General features: G+C 56.2%; 1 protein-coding gene across 1 annotated transcript in view; it reads left to right on the forward strand.

Moving 5' to 3' along the window:
* The window catches only part of ADCY1 (adenylate cyclase 1), a 117,249-nt gene extending 94,840 nt beyond the window's left edge, over positions 1 to 22,409 (forward strand). The window contains exons 15-20 of the mRNA XM_045793578.2: positions 4,173 to 4,289; positions 4,865 to 5,011; positions 5,508 to 5,606; positions 11,727 to 11,841; positions 12,996 to 13,120; positions 15,210 to 22,409. Of these exons, the coding sequence (XP_045649534.1) occupies positions 4,173 to 4,289; positions 4,865 to 5,011; positions 5,508 to 5,606; positions 11,727 to 11,841; positions 12,996 to 13,120; positions 15,210 to 15,548 (942 nt within the window). The 3' untranslated portion in view covers positions 15,549 to 22,409. The remainder of the gene's footprint in view (positions 1 to 4,172; positions 4,290 to 4,864; positions 5,012 to 5,507; positions 5,607 to 11,726; positions 11,842 to 12,995; positions 13,121 to 15,209) is intronic.
* Positions 22,410 to 24,036: the final 1,627 nt, after the last annotated feature.

A 24,036-nucleotide genomic window follows, 5' to 3' on the forward strand; every position in this document is an offset into this window, starting at 1 on the left:
GGATCTGCGGGTTTATAGTTTCCATTAAATTTGGGGAACATTTCATCCCTTATTTCTTCTGATGTATTTCTGTCTGTCCCTCTTCTTCAGGGGCCCTGCCCGTGCATGCATTAGGCTCCTGGAAGGTGTCCCGCACCTCAGTCATGCTCCGTGCCTGCTCTGCTGCTCCCTTGCCTCAGTGCCCTGCATGTTTGATGCTTTTCACTGCTGTTCTCACGTTTCACATTTATCCTCGTTTCTGCTGCAGTACCCAGTCTTTCCTTAATTCTGCCTGTGCTTTTCCCATCTCAGATTTTGTAGTTTTCATTTTTAGAACTTAGATTTGGAGACTACTTTCGTTGTCTCCTCTTTCTCTACTTACCATGTTTCTTCCAGCTTTTTGAATAAATCGCCTAACTCGGCCCACTGACTGTACGCCTGTAGATCGATGTCAACTGATCTGTTTCCCTCTTCATTCTGAGCTATACTTTTCTGCTTCTCTGTATCTGCTAATGTTTAGTTAGATGTTAGGCATTGCGTATTTTAGTTTCTGGGTGCTGAGTATTCTCGTATACCATAAATAGCATTTTGTTCCCTTTTTTGGGGCCTAGATAAGTTCAGGTTGAGGGCCTGAATAGAACAAAAAAGGCAAAAGAAGATTCCAGCCCCTCCTGGTGGACGGTTGAGCTGGACATTGGTCTTCTGCCCTTGGTTCTCCTGGTTCTCAGGCCTTTGGGCTTGGATAGGAATCACCACTGACCCTCCTGGGCACCCCGATTACAGAGAGCAGAGGGTGGGACTGCTCAGCCTCCATGATCTCGTGAGCCAAGTCCTGGTAATAAATCTCTTGTGTCTGCACGTGTCCTGTTGGTTCTTTTCTCTGGAGGACCCTAGTGCAGCATCAGCAGCTCTGCTCGTGGTGAGTGTTCTGGAAATTAAGAAATGCAGTTTCCTACTATTTGAAGTATGAGCTGGCAGTGGCCATCTGCCTCCGGCCAGGTGTCACCTCCAGGAGGAGACAGGGACATCACTTCCCAGCAGAGTGTGACTGGCTGTTCATTCTGAGTGAGCATGTCCTTGATTCCAGGCACTGGGAAGGCTGTGCTGGTCTGGTTGTTTGGGTAAAAAGTCTTTGCAGTGCTTCATGGGGGTCACGGTGACAGTCACTGCACATGCAGCCCACTGGTCATCTGTGTCAGCAAATCTGGGTCTTGTCAGGTTATGCTGTTTTGTTTTGTTCTGCTTGTGGAGAGACCGTGCCCCCAGCCCACGAGCCCTTCTCGGGTGCCACGTACCTGTCTGTAGGTGCACCCCGGGAAGTAATTTCAGAGATGTCAGCTCCTACATTCTGTCCTTTAATGTCCCAGGTTGGATTTTGACGTACGAGAAGGGAAATGCCTTTTTTTTTTTTTAAAGATTTTATTTATTTATTTAACACAGATAGAGATAGCCAGCGAGAGAGGGAGCACAAGCAGGGGGAGTGGGAGAGGAAGAAGCAAGCTCATAGCGGAGGAGCCTGATGTGGGGCTCGATCCCATAACGCCGGGATCACGCCCTGAGCCGAAGGCAGACGCTTAACCGCTGTGCCACCCAGGCGCCCCGGGAAATGCCTTTTGAAACAAGCTCCACTGCGGAGGGAATCGCTTAAAAATGGGGTGTTGGTCATGTCTCTCATGTGCGGACAGGAATAGTGTATGTCACCTACACCAGATCTTTCTCACCAATACTCGGGTTTCCTGGCTGGTAGGAAAATCTCACAAAAAGAGAATTCAGTAGGTTTTCATCTTATTTGTTAAAAATACAATAATACTTCTTCTGCTTAATTTGTAAGATGGACATTTATTTGTCACATGTACCATAAACCTTTGCATTGGTGGATGGATTAAAAAGCAGAATGATTTTTTGCTATTCCGCTGGACTATGAATGTCAGTGAATGCTAAGTCAGTCGAAAAGAAACTGAACTTAGAACCAAAGCTTTTGCTCACAAAGTGATAAACCAAGATTCTTTATTATACAAAGTCAAGTGCACTCACTCACGGTGCTTTCTTTGAAGTACCCTTAACACTAATGATATTTAGGGGAGAGCAAAAATTTTAATGCCATTAACAAATAAAACCACTCTCGTAGAAATATTGACTTCCTCTTTATCTTATCCTGCAAAAAACTTTCTTTTGTGTCTGTCCATGCACGTGCGTTGAAAGGTAATGAATTGCACGTGTCCTTGGAGAGGTTCCCGGCTTCCTTCTGATGCCTCCCTTTCTCCCACGGCCACAGCCTCCCTCTTGCAAAGGCCGCCTTGCCTCATCTCCACCAGTCTTGTAGCTCCTGGGCTCCTTCTCCCGTGCCCCTCGCTGCCTGACTGCGTGCTGTGAGGAGGAGGACAAAGCCCATCCTCTGGCCAGGCTCCTTGATAACTCATGGCCCTGTGGCCCGTCCATGGTCGTTTCCCCTGCACAGCGCCCAGGGAGGCCCAGGGCTGCTGGCCGTCTCCTGTGCTCCCGGCATCCTCGTCCTTGTGCCTGGCTTCTGCAGCTCTGCCTCTGGGAGTCACCCCTTCTCACTTTATTTATTTTAAAGATTTTATTTATTTATTTGACAGAGAGAGACAGCGAGAGAGAGAACACAACAAGGCGAGTGTGAGAGGGAGAAGCAGGCTTCCCGCCGAGCAGGGAGCCCGATGTGGGGCTCGATTCCAGGACCCTGGGATCACGACCCGAGCCGAAGGCAGATGCTTAATAGCTGACCACCCAGGTGCCCCGACCCCTTCTCACTTTAACTGGTGCAGGTTGTACTGAATTGACAGGAGCGGACAATTCCAGGTTTAGTGAGTAGCACACGCTGTCCTAACCCTCGATAAGTGAGAATGGGACCCTGAAATTGGGGATTTTCCATCCACTTCCGTCCAGATAAGGATCCTGAAGCAGGACTGGACTGGGGAGTGGTGTCTTCAAGCCCTAGCTTTGATGGCCAGGCTGCAGGCTGCCAACAGGCATCCCTGTGCCACTGTCACCACCACCAGAGGCCAGTGTCCGTAAGGCTGATCCAGCCCTAGAAATGTTCCCCAAACTGCTCCTTTCACAGGTCGGGCTGGTGCCAGGTTTGGAGCTAGGATGAGTGACCAATGGCCATCTGGTGGCTTCGGTGTCTAAGGGCTGGTGTGGCTGATGCAGGGCGCGGGGACATTGGTGCTGGTATCATTAGTCTGTGCAAGTCCCTGTGGCTCAGAGGTCCTCCACCTGCCCAGCAGCATACCCTGGGAGGGCCCCCTTGGCCCGCACCCCCTGCTCCGGGGAGTCTGGACTCGGCTGAGCCCCGTTGGTGCTGTATCTGTCCCCAAACCCAGGTCCCTGTAGATCTCCCTATCTCAGTGCCCAGGATGTGAATGCTGCTGGAGGTGGGGAGATTCTAGAGGAAATGGGGTCGGCTGCCTGGCTTTGCGTGTTCCACGTGACTGACACAGGGGGCAGGTGCGCATGAATGTTCTGGGGACAGAATATCAGAAGCTGCCTGGGGACCAGTGTTACCTGGGAGCAGGCTCGTGTGTCAGCTGCTACGGGTGTCTGGGTCCCAGAATGTGGGGGGAGCGTACCCTGGAAGTGGGGTAAACCCCCCACTGTCTGTCCTTTGAAAGTTCCAGCTGATCAGGGCGGGGACTTACCCAGAAATCCGTGGCGCCTCTGGACCCCCGTGGTGCAGTGGCTCTGCCTGGAGGGGGGGGGGCAGAGGTGGAGACTGGCCTGTGTAGACTATAGATCGGCACCCTGGGAGTCTCGTTCGGATGATTGGAAAGAGCCGGATGTTGTAGGAAGGGTGATTCATGGCATCTGTGAACAGCGGTGAGGCAGATGTCATTTAGAGCCATCGGGACAGGTGCGGTGTGGGCAGGTGGGGGCTTATCGCCAAGGAGCAGATAGGGGTCGGCCGGCCCACAGAAAATCACGTAGGGGAAGAAGGCAGTGCAGGGGTCACCCGGGAGTGAGGGGCTCAGGAGCCCCATCAGAGGTCCAGCTTGGGGGTCTGGCTGGACTCCTGGGTCTGCCGAGACCCGTGATGCCGAGGCACTCAGACGCCCACACGGGGCCTGGCTGGGAGGGGTTGAGGGTCCTGGTCGGCCTGGTCTGGGGGAGTCTGCCACAGGGGGTGCTGAGTGAGGGGAAGAGGCCGAGTGGGTCACAGAGGGTCTGCCCCCCAGGCAGAGGAGGAGAGGGACGACATGGAGAGGGTGAAGCTGGACAACAAGAGGATTCTCTTCAACCTCCTGCCAGCCCACGTCGCCCAGCACTTCCTCATGTCCAACCCCCGGAACATGGTGAGTCTGCCATGCCAGGCGGCTCTGGCAGGGGTCACGGGTCTGCGGCTGGAGGTCCCACCCAGAGGGACCCTCCCATCATGTCTCTGCTTGAAATTGCAAAGCATGGCTATTTCTGAGCCCCGGATGCACCAAGGCTGAGTGGGGCCCTCTCTGTCCACCCCCCATCCCCCCGGGCAGCAGGAGGCTCCGGGGGCCAGGAAGTCCCCACTCTTGGTCCGGGAGAGAGCAGAGCACCCATCAGCCCACATGGAGGGAGAATGGGCTTCAAGAAACCCGTGTTTAGGGCAGCTGGGTGGGTCCGAGCTTCCTAATTGCAGTGGCCACGGAGGGAGGCTCTGGAACCACCCATAGAACAGGGCTCACGTGTGCCGACTCAGAAATAATGAGGCTTGGTCAGCGTTTTAGATCTTAAAGGCACAGGGCCCGCGGCTCAGCCTGACCGGCAAAGCCCAGAAGCTCCCAGGGCTTTGTGTTCATCGGGCTGGGCCCCCGGGGCATCCTTCCCTGCCACCCTCCTCTCCTGCCCACACGTGCTGCCCCGGCACCGTGGCTGACCTCACCTTTGTCCCCAGGACCTGTACTACCAGTCCTACTCACAGGTGGGCGTCATGTTCGCCTCCATCCCCAACTTTGATGACTTCTACATCGAGCTGGATGGCAACAACATGGGGGTGGAGTGTCTGCGCCTTCTGAATGAGATCATCGCTGACTTTGACGAGGTGAGGACCGCCCCTGAATGATGCCCTGTGGGGGCCCCCCGGCACACGGAACTGGGAAGAGATGCACGCATTCTGTCCCCTGGGGGGTCCAAACCAACCTTGACCGTAGAGGAGGGGCCTTTGCCGCCCACAGGCACTGAGTTCTGCCAGCCAGTGCTGGCTCCTGTCCCCTACCCAGTAAAGGCTGGCTTGGCTGGCGGCCTCACCTCCGAGACGGGCGGGCAGGAGCCTGGGGTCTGCACTACCTGTGCTCCCTGCCCTGGGGCGTCTCCTCCAGGGTGAGCCTGAGGTCGCTGCTGCAGGATGGGGTACTCTGCATGGTCCCTCCTGGGCTCCTCTTTGCTGGAGCCCCTCAGATCGGCCCAGACCTTGTCTGGTGGCCACAACAGAGGAGACACACTGCTTCCCAGAATAGGCTTGTCCGCCCTGGGTTGCTCCCACAGTGGCTTCTCTCGGATGTTATGTAACGTTTAACAGTTTCGTGTTTTAAACAAAGCTCATGGACAAAGACTTCTACAAGGACCTGGAGAAGATCAAGACCATCGGGAGCACCTATATGGCTGCGGTGGGACTAGCGCCCACGACCGGGACCAAGGTGAGTGCTGTCTGGGGCTTTGCTGCTCAGGGGCTGGGTCTCAGCTCTGTCCCAAACTTCTCAGGGACTCTGGGCAGGTTCCCTGCTCTGAGCCCCAGTCTGCCCTAACATTGGGTCAGGCCAGTGTCCTGTGGGCTGTCCATTCAATGGCTAGCTCTCTCCAGATAGTCGCCCGTGGAAAGTCAGCACTGAGGCCAGTCACGGGGGCTTTTTCCAGCCCTGCCCTGCCCTGCCCTGCCCCACTGATCCCCTCCCCACTAGCCCTGCCTCTTCCTCACTGGCCCTGCCCCCTCCCCACCAGCTGCACCCCACTCCTGCCAGCCCAGCACCATAGAGTGTTCCCCTTTCCCAAGGCAGAATCGTGAATAAAGTCCTCAGGTTCCCCCTAAAAAAAAAAGGCAAGAGAAGAAAGGAAGATGTAAAAAAAGAAAATGCAATGAATGGAAAACAGTTACAAATATGAGAGATACCAATTCAATATATCAATAATCACTCTAAATGTGAATATAAATATGCCAAATAAAAGAGACTGACAATGACCAAAACACAAGACCAAACTAGGTTTGCCGCAGAAAAACACTTCAAATATAAAGACACAGATATCTTAAAAACAAACGGTGTAGAAGGAGTACCGTTCTAGCACTAATAAAACAAAATTTAGGTAGCAATCTTAAGACAAAGCAAACTTCAGGGGCGCCTGGGTGGCACAGCGGTTAAGCGTCTGCCTTCGGCTCAGGGCGTGATCCCAGCGTTATGGGATCAAGCCCCACATCAGGCTCCTCCGCTACGAGCCTGCTTCTTCCTCTCCCACTCCCCCTGCTTGTGTTCCCTCTCTCGCTGGCTGTCTCTATCTCTGTCAAATAAATAAATAAAATCTTTAAAAAAAAAAAAAGACAAAGCAAACTTCAGATCAAGGAAGATTATCAGACACATAAAGAGGGAGACTGCAAAATGATAAAGGAGTCAATTCTCCAGGAAGACATAACAGTCTTTAACATGTATGCACTTAACAACAGTGGGTCAAAATATGCAAGGCAAAGCACAGATAGAACCATGAGGAGAAATAGGTGAACCCACTATTATAGTTGGGAGACTTCAACACCCTTCTCAGTAATTGACAGATCCAGGTGGCTGTGCATCTGCAAAGATGGTTGAAGTGAACACCATCATCCAGCACCTGGATAAAATCAGCACCTGCAGACAACTTCATGCAGCAACAGCAGAACACGCATTCTTCTGCAGCTCATGGGGAACATTTGCCAAGATAGAGCACATTCTGGGCTGCAAAACACACCTTAACAAGTTTAAAACCATTGAAGTCATATAAAGTATGTTCTCAGACCAGAATGGAATTAAACTAGAAATCGATTGATGGGGAGATAATTGGAAACTTCCAAAATATTTGGAGATTAAGCAACACTTGTCTAAATGACAGGAGTCAAGGAAGAAATCTCAGAAGTTTAAACATGTTTTGAACTAAATAAAAATGAAAATACAGTTTATCAGGTCTTGGGGATGCAGCAAAAGCATCCCTTCGAGGGAAATTTATATCACGGAAGTCCTATATTAGAAAAGAAGAGCAATCCAAAATCAATGATCTATGCTCCCACTTTAGGAAACTATAGAAAGAACAACATAAATCTCTGGAAAGCATAGGGAGAAAAAAATCAGAGCACAAATCTATGAAATTGAAAACAGGTCAGCACTAAAGAAAATCAATGATGGGTGCCGGGTGACTCAGTTAAGCATTCAACTCCTGATTTTGGCTCAGGTCATGATCTCAGGGTTGTGAGATAGAGCCCAGCGTTGGGCTCCGTGCTTAGCATGGAGACTGCTAGAGATTCTCTGTCTCTCTCTTTCTGCCCCTCCCCTTGCTCATGCTATAAATAAATAAATAAATTAAATAAATAAATAAATAAATAAATAAAATATTTTAAAAAGAGAAAATCAATGAAACTAAAAGCTGGCTGTTTGAAAAAATCAATAAAGTTGATAACCTTTAGCCATGCTGAGAAAAAAAGAAAATACAAGTTACTAATATTAGAAATGAAAGGCCACTTGTATTGAACCAAAGGGCAAAAAAGTATGTTATGAACAACTCTGTGCCCACAAATGTCATAATTTGATCAAATGGACCAATTCCCTGAAAGCCACAATCTATGAAAACTCAAACAAGGGGAAATAAAAAATTTTAACTGGCCCATATCTATTAAAGACATTGAATCAATAATTAGTAACCTTCCAAAACAGGAGTGGACCCAGATGGGTTCACTGAACATTTAAGGAAGAAATTATACCAATTCTCTAAAATCTTTTCCAGAAAGTAGAAGTTTCTAACTCATTTCTTTCTACCTCATTCTATGAGTCCAGTATTATAATAATATGAAAACCAAATAAACTCCAAGGAAGGAAAATCACAGGCCAGTATTTCTCATCAGTAGAGAAAACTTTGTATAAGTCCTCAACAAATATTAGCAGTTTGAATCCAGCATTGTAGGAAAAGAACAATAGACCACAAAGAAGTTGGATTTAGATATCAAGATATCAAGGCTAGTGCAACATTTCAAAGTGAGTTCATGAAATTTACTATATCAACAGGATAAAGAAGAGAAATCATGTATGATCATGTCAATTACTTGATGCAGAACAATCATTTGACAACATCCAACACCCATTGGTGATTTAAAAAAAAATGTGAGCAAAGTGGCTGTACCAACTTGCATTCCCACCAACAGCTGTGGAAGGAGCCGAGATGCCCTTCAGCAGACGAATGGATAAAGATGTGGCCCATATATAGAATGGAATATTACTCTGCCATCAGAAAAGATGATTACCCAACATTTACATCAACTGGGATGGAACTGGAGGAGATTATGCTAAATGAAATAAGTCAAGCAGAGAAAGACAATTATCATATGGTGTCACTTATATGTGGAACATAAGGAATAGCATGGAGGGCATTAGGAGAAGGCAGGGAAGAGCGAAGGGGGGGAAATCAGAGGGGGAGGTGAACCATGAGAGACTATGGACTCTGGGAAACAAACTGAGGGCTTCAAAGGGGAGGCGGGGAGGGGATGGGTTAGCCCGGTGATGGGTAGTAAGGAGGACACGTATTGCATGGAGCACTGGGTGTTTTACGCAAACGATGAATCATGGAACACTACATCAAAAACTAATGTATTGTATGGTGACTAACATAACATTAAAAAAAAAAAACTGTGAGCAAACTCTACAAATAAAACCTTGTCAACTACAAAAACCCTGTAGTTTTCCATCATATTTGATGAGAAACAAAGCCTCCCCCTCAGATCAGGAGCGTGGCAAGAATGCCCCTTGTCATCACTCCTTTTTGACATTTGTACTGGAAGTCTTAGCTAGTGCAGTAAGACAAGAAAAGGAAATAAAAGTACACACACTGGGGAGGAAGAAATAAAACTGTCTCTGTTCATAGATGACATGATTATCTATGTAGAAAATAAAAAAGAATCCACAAAATGTCTATAATAAGTAACCATAGGAAGGTAGCGGGATACAGGATTAACAGGTCATTTCCCTACACTCCAGCAATAAGCAAGTGGAGTTTGAAATTAAAAACACAATGCCATTTATAGTAGCACCCCCCCCCCAGATTAAGTACTAGGTACATGTTTAACAAAATAACTACAACAGTATTTCTGTAAAGAAAACTCAAACTCTGATGCAAGAAATCAAAGAAGGTCCAACTAAGCAGGGAGGTAATGTTCCTCTGAGCGTAGGAAGACTCACGGTCAAGAGGTCAGTTGTCGTCAGTTGACCGAATTGATTTACACAATCCCACTCAAAAGTCCAACAGGTTATTCTGTGATGTTGACCAACGGATCCTAAGTTTACATGGAAGCAAAAGACCCAGAGTAAGTTAACACAGTACAGTAGAAACAGAATGGAATTGGAGGACTGACACTGCTGGCTTCAAGGTCAACTGGAAAGGGTGCCATGATCGACACAGTGCGACGTTGGGGAAGAACAAACAACTAGATCAATGGAATAGAATCGGGAGCCCAGACAGGAACCCTCATCAGTAGAGTCAACAGATCTTTGACGAAAGAGCAAATGGAGCAAAGGTAGCCTTCAACGAACAGGGCTGGGACACCGGCCCGTCTATCTATATATAGCTGGATGTTAACACAAAACGTGTTAAATTAACTCATAATAGATCATGGACCTCAATGTAAAAGGCAGACGTATTAAACATCTAGAAGGTAGTATAAGAGGCGATCTAGGCGACCTTGGGTTTGGTGACGAGTTTTTATTTTTTTTTTATTTTTTTTTAAGATTTTATTTATTTATTGGATAGAGATAGAGACAGCCAGCGAGAGAGGGAACACAGCAGGGGGAGTGGGAAGGAAGAAGCAGGCTCATAGCGGAGGAGCCTGATGTGGGGCTTGATCCCATAACGCCGGGATCACGCCCTGAGCCGAAGGCAGACGCTTAACCGCTGTGCCACCCAGGCGCCCCATGGTGATGAGTTTTTAGATACAACACCAAAAGCACGATCCATGGAAGAAAACATTGTTACCTTGGATGTAATTAAGAATTTAAAATTCTGTGTGGGAGATACTATAATGAAAAGACAATCCACAGACTGAGGGAAAATCTTTGCAAACCGCTATCTGATAAAGGACTTGGATCTGGAATATACAAAGAACTCCTGGGGCGCCTGGGTGGCTCAGTCAGTTGTGTCCAACTCTTGATCTCAGCTCAGGTTTTGATCTGAGGGTTGTGAGTTCAAGCCCTGCTTTGGGCTCCACGCTGAGCGTGGAACCTACTTAAAAAAATAGAACTAAAATATACAAAGAACTCTCGAAACTCAACAATAAGAAAACAGACAACCTGATTAAAAAGTGGGCAAAAGATCTGAACAGACATCTCACTGAAGAAGGTACCCACGACGGGTACGCGTGGGGAGACGCTTCGTATCACTTGTCATCAGGGAAATGTACATTAAGACAACGAGACACTGCTACCCACTGATCAGAACGGCCCAAATCCAGAACCCTGAGGACAGCCAGCGCTGGTGAGGATGCGGAGAGATAGGAACACCCACCCGTTGCTGGTGGGGGCGCAGAGCCATGCAGCCTCTCTGGAAGACAGTCTGGCCGTTTCTTCCCAAACGAACCATACTCTTACCCTACGATCCAGCGGTTACGCTCCTTGGCATTTACGCAAAGGAGCGGACCACTTATTTCCACAGAATATCTGACAGGGATGTTTACAGCAGCTGTATTCATAATTGCCAACGCTTGCAAGCAACCGCGATGTCCTTCGTTGGGTGAACGGATAACGCACTGTGGTCCTCAGCGCTAAAAAGGAATGTGCGATCGCGCCACCGCAAGACGAGGAGGAAACTTGAACGTGTATTACTGTAAGAAGCCAAGCTGAAAAGGCTGATGCTATAGGATTTCATTTAAGGAACATTCTAGGAGAGGCACAACTATGGACATGTTAGAAGGATCAGGGTTTGCCAGGGGGCTGGGGGAGGGGGATGAACACGTGGGCATCAGGCGGGGGGGATGCACAATGAAGCTGCTCTGTGTATGCTAAGTACAATTGTGGGCACACAAAATTCTGCATTTGTGAAAACCCACAGGATGTACACACAGTGAAGCCTAACATAGACTGCGGACGTTAGTTAAGTCTTGTGGGTCACTGCGGGCGCTTCAGTGGTAAGGAAGGTCCTAATGCAGGAGGTGACCAGGAGGGGAACCGTGTGAGGGAGCGCGGCCGACAGGACTCTAACCAAAAGAGGAAAATTGACCGTTGCCAATGTTTTGCACGAGAGAGGCTGTGTGAGCAGCACAAAGTCATGGGAGCCACGGGCTCAGGAGACTGCCCGGCTTCCCTGTGCACCACGTGTCCCACACACCGCCGCTGCCCCCCGCCCCTGCCCGCAGGCAGGTCCAGCCCGCCGAGGGGCTGACACCAAGCCAGCACCCAGCCTGTAGGCGGTGGGCACTGTCATGCCTGTGGGGTCCGGTCCCTGATCCCCCCATGGGCACAACAGGGTGCCCCCTGAGCGTCCCCGGCCCCCAACCTTGCCCCGACACCCCCCCAACGTGGTAACCCCCGTCTGCTCACGTGCAGGCAAAGAAGTGCATCTCCTCGCACCTCAGCACGCTGGCGGACTTTGCCATCGAGATGTTCGACGTCCTGGATGAAATCAACTACCAGTCTTACAACGACTTTGTGCTCCGTGTCGGTACGTGGCTGCGGGCGGCGGCACCCCACCCCCCACCAGTGTCCGGGCCCCAGGAGGGAGGGCCTGAGAATGCAGGGACCCTGCCTCTGAGCGCCGGCCCCTGGGACCGAGGACCCAAAGGGGCGCCGTCCAGCTCTCGAAACACCTCTGAGTCCACACGTGGCTGGAGGAAAATGCCCCCAAGGGGTGGCTCTAGAATTCAGGCGTCTAGTGTTCAGAAAAGTATCTAAGAGCCGGGATGGCGTGAGGGCAGCCGCGGGGGTCCGCCAGAGCCTGGGGCGGGGGGTGTGCTCTGAGGCTCCCCAGCCCAGCTCTGCCTGAGGCCTGTTGCCCACCCGGCCTGCGGGCCCGCATTCCAGCTCTGTCCTCGGGCCAGAGCTCCACGATCCGTGTAGTGACGTGCTGGGAAACAGACACTGTTCCTGCCCCCTACCCCAGGGGACCGGGTTGGGTGCCAGCACAGGCCCTTCCACCCAGCAGGCCGGCTGTCTGGTCCACGCCCCAGCAGCCACGGGAGGAGCGGCCCCTCAGGCCCCTGTCAGGGTCCCCGGCTCTGCTCCAGGGCCATCCTGCTGCCGGGCCTGAGGCACTGAAGAGGCCAGTGGCTGAGACATCATTGGCACCCCTGTCCTCTGTGCGTGGGTACAGAACGGGGACAGGTGACATGGCATCAGCAGGACCAGGAAGCCCCATTGGGGGATGGCCACAGGGTGATTGGCGCTCTCAGGCAAGTTGGCCCCTGAGCCACACACGTGAAGAGAAGGGGGCCTCTGCTCCCCACTTCAGAGCATCCCGAAAGACTGAACCATTTTGGGCCCCACACCCTGCAGGGTTGCAGCCAGGGAAACCGTCAGGAGCGACTGTCACTCTTGGAAAGTGTGCGGGGGACACACTGCCATCCTACAGCCTGAAAGGCCAGGCTTCCCAGCAGCCGGGTGGCGCGGGGTCGCTGTTCCAGGAAACGGGACTCTCTCCGCGCCTGGGGGTCCATGTGTGAGCAGACACTGGGGTTCCCCTCTTCCCAACGTAGTGGGTCCCTGCTTCAGGAAGGGGCTCTGGGCTAAGTGACCCCAGGAATCCATGACCCCGAGAGGGGCAGCTCCTTCTCTCGGAAGCCTTGCCGGTGCTAATGGCACTCCGTGGCTGTCTTGCAGGCATCAACGTTGGCCCCGTGGTGGCCGGGGTGATCGGCGCTCGAAGGCCGCAGTACGACATCTGGGGAAACACGGTCAATGTGGCCAGTAGGATGGACAGCACGGGTGTCCAGGGCAGAATCCAGGTCAGTTCACTAGAGGTGCCCGAGGCACAGGTGCCGTCCTGTAGGCGCGAGCCCGGTGCAAGAGGCCAGGGGCCAGCCGGGCCTCCCTTCCCTGCCTGCCTCTTCTGGGCAGGGACATGAGGCTGCCCAGCGCAGCGTGTCTGTGGCCTGCAGGGCAGGACCTGAGACCGGGGTGGTTTGGTTTGGTTTGTCCTGTGGCCTTGGGCGTTGGCTCCCACGTGGCCATGTGCAGAGGTGGGGCACGGTGAGTGCTGGGATCCCAGGTGGCCCGTCCGGCACCCCGGACCCTGCCCACCTGCCCTGCTGCCTTAGGCGGAGGGGCTTCCTTGGGTTCTGCTCACCCTGGAGCAGCGCCCCAAAGGTTCCGGGACACTGGCTGCTCTTCCCAGGCGTGCACAGATGTGGCCGTCTCTCGGGACCTCCCTTCCAACCATGTGAACCCAGGTCTGCTGGGCGCATACTGCAGCCCCCAGGGGCCTCGGGGGAGGAGGAGCCTGTCCCCCAGTGTGGCAGCGGCTGGTCTCTGGGCACCCACGGGGCTGGACAGGGAACGCAGGGCCCTCTGTGAGCGGCACCAGGTCCAGCGCTGGCCTCTCCCTCTGCCCTGATGCCCGACAAGGTCCTCCAAGACCCGCGTGTACCCGGGTGCAGGCCACCAGCTCTCCCGCAGCCGCATGTTCAGTCCCCCGCCCAGCCTCTGGTAGGCCCTGGGATTCCTCAGTTTAACCGTCCGGCGACTGTGCTCAGAGTGGAGACATGTGCAATCCTTCCTTCAAATTTCCTGTATTGTCGTGAAACACACACAACGTTTACCATCTTCACTGAGCGTAAGCGTGGGGCTCGGAGGCGCTGAGTGCATCTACGTAGTCACGCCGCCATCCCACAGCCCGTCCCAGGACACCGCACCTCCCCGGGCTGGGTCACCCCCAGGGGAACCTTGGCGAAGCCCCATCCACTCTCCGGCCGTCCACTGTCCCATGCTCACTTGAAAGTTCGGAGTTTCCACCATCAGGTTGCAGTGGGCCCCTCCCCTGCTCAGCACCAGGCCTGTCCCCTGCGGCCCCCGGTGGCCGTTCTCCGTGATGTGGCCACCGCTCGCGGCCTGGTCTCCCCTGGCTGCTGGGCTTCCAGCGATGTGCCTCCCCTTTCCCTCCCAGGTCTTCCGTCCTCCTGCCGCACTGCAGGGACCCCCTTCCACGGCCCCCGCCCCTGTGCCTGTGTGCGGGTCCCCAAATGGAGCGAAGATCCACAGGGGTACTTTGGATGAGTACAGCCCTGTGTGCCCCCGTTCTGGCCCAGGCGCCCACCTCACAGGGTACCGGGGCTCCGACAAGCCCTGGGACCCCCCCACCCCGGGTGGCTGCTCTGCATGCTGGGGTGGGTCTCCGAGCCCCACACTGCCAATCCCCGCGTGTCTGTGTCTGGGCTCCCCGAGGCACAGAGCACTCGGCTGTCCCAGGAACGCCCCCTTCCCCCAGAGGACCTGTGACAGGGGAGTCTGTGCAGACGTGGCCCCTTTCCCCTGCATCAGGCTCGGTGTTGGCATCCAGGGGGTGTGCGCGGGGGCGGGACCGTTGTCAGCGTGGGTAAGACGCGGTCGGACCATCGGGGCCGCCGGTGCTGCCTTCACCCACCTGCCGAAGGCACTGCTCCTGCCGGCGGCCTCGTGTGTTGAGGAGCACACCCCACCGTTGCTCCTTTTAATGAGTCCTTCCTCTGCTGGGCCCAATTAGACATCTGGTTCTTTCCTGGAAGAAGTGTGCGAGGGACTCCGATGTTAGCGAGCTGGCTTTGCTGTCCTGCTTCGCCCTGTCCAGGCCTCTGGCTGGTGCCTGGGGCACCCCGGGGTTCCCACCCTGGCCTGGCGCTGCGTCTCTGTGCCCTGTCCAGCCTGCCGCGCACCCTGGGCCCTTCCCCCAGAGAGCACTGCTTTCCGGGGCTTGCCCAGGTCCCGGGCCAGAGCCCCAGGTGCTCTCTGATGTTGGGGACAGGTTGCGGGGAGTGGAGGAGGGAGCCCTCTGGGCAGCCCTGCCCCCTGGATCCTCCCCTGCTGAACCCGGGGACGCTCGCTTGCTTTCCTCCGCTGCAGGTGACCGAGGACGTTCACCGGCTGCTGCGAAGGGGCACTTACCGCTTCGTGTGCCGCGGGAAGGTCAGCGTCAAGGGCAAGGGTGAGATGCTGACGTACTTCCTGGAAGGCCGGACCGATGCAAACGGCTCCCAGGCCAGGTCCCTGAATGCAGAGCGGAAAATGTGCGCTTACGGGCGAGCCGGCCTCCAGACCAGACTGGCCACAGGCCCGCCCCCGGTGGGCCCCATGATCGGCCACCCGGTCAGAGCCGGGCTGGGGTCTCTGCAGGGCTCGGGGCTCCCCCCAGGCCCCCACGGCCAGCACCCGCCCCCCGGAGCAGCTGGAAAGGAGGCTTAGCGGAGCCCATGCTGGCTGCTGGGCGCTCAGGGGCTCCAGCAGAGACCAGCCTGGCCCACAGAGCAGGGCCGGTGGCCGGAGGCTGGGCTGTGGAAGGGGTGCCGACCAGGCGTGCCCCGAAGCAGCCGGGCAGTGACAGGCCAGGGGAGCCCTGCCCGCCTGGATGCTGAGGCTTTCAGGGGGTTGCACTCGCTCGGTCCTCTCCTCAGTGGCCGAGGACCAGCTGCCTGGGGTCGGCCAGCTCAGCATCCAGCACTGGGACCTTGCGGACATCCTCCACGGCCTCGGGCTTCTGCTGAGCAAGAGCCGTGGAGCTGTGGCCGGCAGCGGGGCAGTGTGCCCTGAGCAGGCCCGCGGCAGCCCAGGCTGGAAGCCAGGCCTCGCGCGTACGGCAGGGCCAGAAGGGCGGGCCCCGGGCCCACGTGGACCAGGCCTGCGATGGGCGGTTCGGGGAGCTGCGCAGCACGGGGGGGCCGCCAGCTTCCTTCGGGCGTGGTATTAGCCAAGACCCAGAGGCAGGTCTTCTGGGATTCTTGGGGCCCCGAGCCACGTCTCTGTGTCACGACCAGCATCGTCCCTGCTCTGCCTGCCCGTCCTGCGTTGTCCTTTGGCCCCCAGAGGGCATCGGCCCTACGAACCCTGGCTGCTCTCGTCGGGGGAGGAACCTAGGTCGGGGTCGCCGTGCCCCTTGCTGTCCCCGCGTCTGGGGCTCCTGCTATCCTCACAACAGCACAAGCCCACGTGGATTTTGAAAGGAGCGAACCTCACAACTGAGAGAAAGCTTCCCGGGCCGAGGAGCCTGCGCCCCAGATGTGGGATTTTGGAGTGAGTTTGGGCTGCACCTGGAGTTTGAGCACCACGGGTGACTCGGGGGCGGTCTGGGGGTCGCCCGCGCACAGGTGCAGACTGAGGATGGCGGGATGTGCTGCTTAGGGGCGCAGGGCGGCGGCTCCGACTGCAGGAGAAAGGCAGCTTGGCACCGGCGGCCGGGGGCTGGGCTCACCCTGGCTGAACCCCCATGGATGTCCCCAGGCTGGTCCCATGGTGGGCTTGTGAGGCGTGGCATCCTCCGTGGGGGCTCAGCCCTGCCCGGCCGCATTGCAGCCAGCACGGTCGGCCGCCGGGATGTGTGTGGACAGGCCAGCGAGGCGGGACTCAGGACGGAAGTAGGTGGGTGGACGGCCTCCTTTCCGAGAACCAGCTCTGTGCTGGGCCACCGATGACCATCGCTACGCTGAGAAGGACTCAGTGGCCCAGCCACCCTCCCTCAGCCTTTAGAGACATGGCATGGTTCCTTCAGGGGAAACCAAGTCAGCTTGAGGGTCCTGTGAGCATACGGCCTGTGTGGTGTGCCTGTCTGCGCCGAGCTGCAGGGCCGAGGACCTGGCCAGGGTCCTGGTGCCCGCCTGCTGGGCGCAGCCAAAGTGTGCAGGGGGGGCAGCGGACCACACCGTGGCCCTGACCCCATGCTCTGTCCTGTGGCAGAGGGGACTTTACAGACGGAATTGAAGGTATAGGCCTTAAGCTGGGAGGCAGGATTCTGAGCTCTCTGGGTGGGCCCCCACCCCCTCGAAGTGGACGCAGAGGCAGGGCGGTCAGGATGGCCCAAGCATGAGGTTGCTATTTAAAGATGCGGGGACCTGACCATCAACCACCGGGGAGAGGAGCTGGTCGCTCCGTGGACGTCGACCCGAGTGAGCTGGGGGAGGGTGGACACCTGTGACACTCTCCACGAACCCCCAGCCCTGCCGGGCCCGGACCTGGAGCCACAGAACCAGGAGCTCCGGAGCCCTGCGGTGTGTGGCCGCCGGTCGTGGCACAGAGAGGAGGCCATCGGACACTACGGTTCTGGGCCTGCTGTCATGACCACCCGCGGCGGCGGCGAGTCCCGGTACCCACGAGCGCGTGCGTGACACCTCCGTCATCAGCAGCCCAGACCCTCCCGACCCCGAGGGCGCGGGAGCCGCCACAGCATCCCTCCGAGGCGGGTGCGCTATGTCTTCCTCTTTATTTGTGACGAGACTGTATGATATTGCCTTATTTATTTTTAATCTTGTACAGCATTCACGGACAAACGTTAGCCGTTAGAGTAGGGTTCTCTCTAAATTATTTAAGATGCTCTGTAAATAGTGCACTGTTTCAGGGGACACCTGTTCACTCCCACCCACAACGAGAACAGCCCCGTGCGAATGGCACGCTTTACCCAGATGTGCGACGTCCCTTAGGCACCGCGCCCCTGCTTGGGGAAGCCCCGGCACTGGCGGGAGGGGGGGGGGTGTCCCTCGTGTGCTGCTTACGCCCAACCTCAGTAGCCTAGAAGGCAGCCCCAAACTTCCAGACGCTTCCACGGACCACTGGGCCGGGGGGGTCCGCTGCACGGGGCGTGTGTGATGCAGCGTGGAGCCCCCACAGACCAGGCCCCCCCGAGCCTCCATGTTTGTCAGACCCCAGAGCCAACAGCGCTTCCAGACACTTTCTGTCTCCAGAAGCAATAACTAACTGTAAACTGCGGAGACAAGCTTGGTCCAAAGCCGATGGTGATTCCAGCATAAGCCATGTGCACGAGCTTGCTGTGGGGGGGCCGCCACCCCCGCGGCCCCCCCGGCCCCTCCTGCAGACCCAGCTCAGGCCCTGCGCCCTATGGGGTTTGCTGTCGGTGCCCCAGGCTTAGGGGAGAAGAGGGCCAGCCTCAGCCCTGTCAGTTAAGTCACCCTCGGGGCGAGGGCAGGTCGTGCACACCTGTGACCCTCCTAACCTGTCTCAGCGCGTCCACGGGCTGCAGTGAGCCTCGGGCCGGAAGCCCGTCCTGCCAGGTAAGCCTGGTTGATGTGTGGGCTCTGAGCTCCGACAGGATCCAGCCAGCCTTCAGGGGCACCATGCGCTCCCCCCGGATAGGAATGTGGTGCTCTCATCCCATCAGCACCTAGCAGTAGCGTGGGCCCCCCCGTTGTCCTGCTGCTCAAGAAGGAAGGGTCCCGCGGGCCTCGAGCTCGTGTGTCCCGGACAGGTGGACCCGCCTCCATTCCAGTGTGTGACCCTGTGACTCCCTGAGTCGGGGGTCCTGTGGGCCCTCCCTGTGTGGCAGGCTCCGCCCATGACACACAGGCATTGCCTGCGAGGCAGGTTCTCCCTCAGTGTGCACCTGCTGCCCTGCGGGGGCCGGGCCCTGGGGACGGGGGGCCCCCGTGGCGCCCGAGCAGCCCTCGGACTCGGCGGGTCACAGAGCACTGTCAACACTTGTAATCCAGAAGCGTGCGGGCCTGTTGGCTCCATAGAAAGTCACCTCGGAAACCGACTTGACCTGAGTTTGTAGTGGCTTCAACTAAAAAAACAACAAAACTGAAAAAGCAAAAAATCAGCCTTCTAACAGGCAGTTGATTTCAAAACGTTTGGTTTGGGGAAGTGACTAAGGGGTGAGCTGTGGCCGGCTGACGGCTGGAGGGCATGGGCTGCGTCCCTGCGCCCAGACACCCTGCCTCCCCAGCTGCGGTTTGCTTCGAAAGTCGCGAGGGAGCTGGAGCTCCGACACCCTCGGAGGGGATGTGGGGACCGCGTGGTAGTGTGACCTTTCTTCTCACAGTATCTTGGGGTTTGCATTTGCCCCTATGAATCTTAGGCTGAGTGTGTTGAAGTCTGGTTCAGGGATTGGATTCCTAGGGGAGGCCTCAGGACCCCCCCTTCTGGAAGGCAGGGTGGGGAGGGGCCACGGCCTGGGACCCCCTCCTGGAGGGCAGGGTGGGGACAGGGCAGTTTGGCTCAGCCTGAGGAATAAACTCCCAGCTGTGAATTTTGCCAAGATGGACGTGAAAGGTGGGGGGTTGGCGCGGACAGGCAGGCCTCTGGGAGTGGGGCCGGGTCCCTGATTCTGTGAGAACAATGGGTGGTGGGTGGCAAGGAGCCAGAGGCAGTCTCTGTGCCCAGAGATGGTGTGGGCCCTATGGCTGCGAATGTAGGGGTGCAGAGGCACCGGAGCGGGAGGGACGGGCTGCTGTGGCCAGCAGCACCAGGCAGGGCCCCTTAGCTCCTCCCTGCGCCCAGCCCCAGACCCCACACCCTCCGGGCGCTCCCGTGTGCGCACACTGGAGGCCGGTCCTGTGATGCCGGGGCACGTGGGTCACCTCCACGTCCAGTTCAGTGAAGTAAACCTGATTTCAGAGGCCACATTTTGGGACTAGACCTCCCGAAACAACCTCATGGTAACGGCTCATACATTTGCATTTCTTAATTTCCCTGAAAATTGTAATCCATCTGCTCCCCATCAGATCTGTTCACGGAGAGAAACAGTAACTATTCTGCTGGAGCCACGCTTCACTCACACCTGTGTGTGCACGCACGTGTGTATGGTCGTGCATGTTTGTGCGTGTGTATATGTGTACACGTTTGTGCATGCGTGCGTGCATGTTTGTGCGTGTGCGCATGAGCACGCACATGTGTGTCTGTGCACGCACATGTGTGTCTATGTGTGTACGTGTGCACATGTTTTCGTGTGTGTGTGAGTGCACACGTGCGTATATGTGTGCATGCACGTTTGCGTGTGTGTGTGCGTGCGTGTTTGTGTGCGTATATGTGTGCATGCGTGTGTGCTGCACCTGGCGGGTGAGGGTGTTCTAGACACAACCCTTTATTCCTTTATGAAGTCCGTGCATTCCTCCCTACACCGCACTGGACTCCGTAGTTCTGCACTAAAGCCTCGGGAAAGGCCAGTAGTCATTGTGCGTGTAGTGAAAATACATCTGGCATTTTCCACGTGGCACAAACTAAGGGAACTACCATGACTAAGACCCACAGCTACTTGGCAGCCCACAGAGCACCTTCCCCATGTGTCACCTGTCGGCCGCTTACGGCCCTCATGATGTCGTGAGGAATGTGGGGCTCAGAGAGGTTATTGAGTCGAGCAGTCACACAGCGCGAGTGGCAGGACTGGGACTCATGCCAGCGTGTCTGTCCCAAGCCCTTGGTTTTCCGTCATACTCGGTGGCTCTTTGCTGGACACAGCATTGGGTTTTAGGGGGCTCCCTAGCTGGTCTGCCCCCAAGTGCCCACTGTGGTGGCCCCTGGCAGGCTGGTTCGGAGTGTTTGCCCCACAGCCCGCCCGTGGGTGTGCCCTGGGGAGCTCAGAACACTGTCCTCAGCAGTGGATCCCCCAAGGACACTCAGCTAGCCTGAGAAGTCCCACCTTGTCTCACCTTCCATCCTAAATCTGTGTCGTGCCCACAGCCTGTCCTGTCTGAGAAAACACAGACCCTCCTTCAGCCGGGAGGATGGTTGCCCGTGTCTTTCTGCAAGGCCTCTCTGGCATCAGACGGGGGACGGGGGCCCCCAGAAGCCCCTAAAGCACACACGCTTCCCCATGTACATGAGTCAGGTGGCCTGAAGGCACGTGAGCCCTGGGAGGCCGTCGGTCGAATTGGTCGTGTCTGCTCTGTCTTGCCTGGTGGCACAGCCATCCAGTGCCTGACGCCACGGGCCTGGTGCGGGCGGTCATCGTCCCTTCCTGCAGGTCGGGGGACGGCCAGGGGCAGGTTTCCCTGAGAATGCGTGGAAGGCAAGACAGGGATCGCAGAGGGTAGTGGGAAACCTGCAGCCTCCCCGGCAGCTACTCCTTTGGCTCCGGGCAGCTCAGACTTCGTTCGGAAGCTCAGTTTGCAAACAGCTCGCATCACGTGCTGAGAGCTGATGTTGAAACAGAGAGGTTGTCCTAGACCAACACCCGAGAGACCTGGGCGACTCTGGGGCTCCCTGACCGCGTGGGGTGTGTGGGATGGTCTGCAGGAACAGCACTCAGAGCGCCGTGTCTGTGGGCTCTCGCTCCCCACGGTGCGGGCCACAGGCCCACCAGCAGCCAGAACTTGTTTCTTGCGTCCCACCAGCAGCCCCACCCAGCCCCCGGGCCCCGCGCACGAAGCACACGTCTCAGGGGATGGTTCCCCAGTTGCGGGGATCCCGAGGAAGCCCGCCGCCACCTCTCGCACACACTGGGGCGCCCGCACTCCTGAGCGCCGGTCCCCGGGGGCGCGCGGTCTTGCCTTCACCCTGTACAAGCTGTGGGCTCGCACGCACGTGCACTCAGAATTGCATGCCCTGAAATCCCCACGTGTGTGAAACCCACTTTGAACTTGAAAACACACAGCATGCGCGGAGGGACAGGCTCGCCTTGGGCCATCTGCCGGCTGGCCGCAGAGCGTCCCAGCAACACAGCGCAGCCTGGGGCCCCGGCCTGTGCGGCCAGCTCCTGCCCTGGTCACGCAGCGTCCCCCAGCCCGGACGCCCCTTGTCCCCGCCCCCCAGCCACACGATTGCACACCACCTTGCACAAGGAAGGTAACGTATCCACCCTGACCACCTTAGAGTAGCTTCCTTTCTCACCGAAGGCAAACCTGAAGCCCACCCTTGGTTTTCTTTCCTCACCGCCGAGAAAGGCCGTATACACCCCTGCACCCTTCCGTGTCCGGCTGGGTGTGGCCGAGCCGCTCGGTGGAATGCTGGGGGGGAGGGCAGCATGGGGACATGCTCTCCACCCATGGAGCTCGCTCGAGAATGGTTCTGCAGACACAGAGCCAGGTGACGGGGTCAGAGTGACGGCAGCTCACGGTCACCAGGTAGCTTCTCTCGATAGATTTGTATAATCAATACGGGTCTATTTTTACGTCAACCCCACACTGTACCTTCCGGTCTTTTCCAAGATTGTTCGACTGAGACAAGTCACTGAATAATTGGTCCTATTTTTATTAAACCAGTGAACGGACTGAAATGTTAACGTGAATGTACATTTCTTAATTGCGACTTTTCTACTGAGTGTTTGCACTATACTTTCTGGAATCTTATTTAACAAAAATAAAGGAAAGAAATTGCTTGACTAAACCCTGTGGCCGTTTTACTTGAAACCACGGGGTTGTGTGGCTGTTCCGAAGACGCGCCTCCCCGCAGGGGAGACTGTGGTTTCCTCCAGTGTTGGCGGCCCGTCCTCCAGCCGGCTCTGCTCCTCCTCTGACTGCGGGGCCAAGGTGGGGTCGGCGGGGCACGGGGGCTTGGCTTCTGCTCCCAGAAATCCGGCGAGGACGATTTGTACCGCTTGTGGTCCTCAGGCTGGTCTCGGACTAACCGGTCAGGGACTCTTGTCGAAGGCAGACCAAGGACGGACAGCAGGGGTGGGGGTGCGCCATCAGCAGGCTGAGCCAGCTTGTTCCCTAAAACCGGGCTCTGCAGGCCAAGGTCAGGCTAAGGTCGGGGCGTAGCAGAGATGAGGCCGTGAGGCACCAGAGCAGAATATCAGGGAGGGTTTGCCACCGGCCACCCTCCACCAGGACACACCTAATGCCACTGTCCAGGGCGGCCCCCTCCTACCCTCAAGAGGGGGTGAGAAAAGCAGGGTTGGCGCAGGGACCTCAGGGACCCCGCCGCTGGTGGGGAGGGGAGGGACTGTGCCAGACTCTGGAGAATAAGAGAGCGTGGCCCAGGCTCGGCCCATCCCGTAGAGCCGGAGACCCATCAAGCAGGGGACGGGACGGCGGGGAGGGGGTGGCGGGGCTGCCGGGCTCTGCCTCCTCTGAGGACGCCCTGAGCCCCAGGGCGAGTCTCCAGCCCCCACTCACTCGGCATCTTCCCTCAGAGGCCTGGCAGACACATCACAGGGAGCACAGCGCCCTGAGGGGTGTGCGTGTGAGAGAGACTGTTCTTTCAAGGAGGGGCTCCCCAATCACTGCCAAGCCCAGTCGGCAGGGCAGGCGCAGCTGGAGACCCAGCGAGGAGCTGGTGTTGCCTCTGGAGTCTGAAGGCCGCCTGGAGGGAGAATTCCCTCCTCCCCAGGAGGGATGGGGTGGGACCTCAGGCTTGTTCTCCTAAGGCTTTCAACTGATCGGATGAGGCCCACCCACGTGACGGAGGGTGATCCGTTTAAATCAGAGTGCACTGATGGAAATGTTAATCTCACCTAAACCACACCTTCGACCCGACATCTGGCCTGGCATTTGACTGAACGGGGCACAGTGGCCCAGCCAAGCTGACAGATAAAATGAATCATCACAAATGGGTATCTTTACGTTCAAATAAAATCAATCCAAGGTAAAGGAATTTTAAAAATCCTTACAAAAAGCATAATATCCCCCAGAAGAACAGGGCGTTTACAGAATCCTCCGAGAAAGGGCTCCAACCAACCAGGAGACAGATGGACGTTCGTGCAACGGAACCACCCGTGAGAGAAATGCGCGGTGAGAGCGCAGAGGCACCGTGTCACCTTCCAAGTTGGTACCTGTTTTATTATTTTTCATTTTTTGGTACGTGTTTTAAAAGATATCATAAAACTAGCGAAGCTGCTGTGAGTGCCACTTGGACACCGCTCACGGGCCTCCGCGCCTTACTGGGTGATACCCTGCAGGGACCACAACGGGAACACCCTTCAACCCCCGAAATGCCACGCGGGATTCTAATGAAAGTGGTAGACGTTGGTCCAAAATGCTCTGTGCCGAGCGGGCTCGCATGCAGACCTGCA

This window comes from Ursus americanus, chromosome 3 (assembly GCF_024610735.1).
Source record: "Ursus americanus isolate L20-20 chromosome 3, mUrsAme1.1.p, whole genome shotgun sequence".
NCBI lineage: Eukaryota > Metazoa > Chordata > Mammalia > Carnivora > Ursidae > Ursus > Ursus americanus.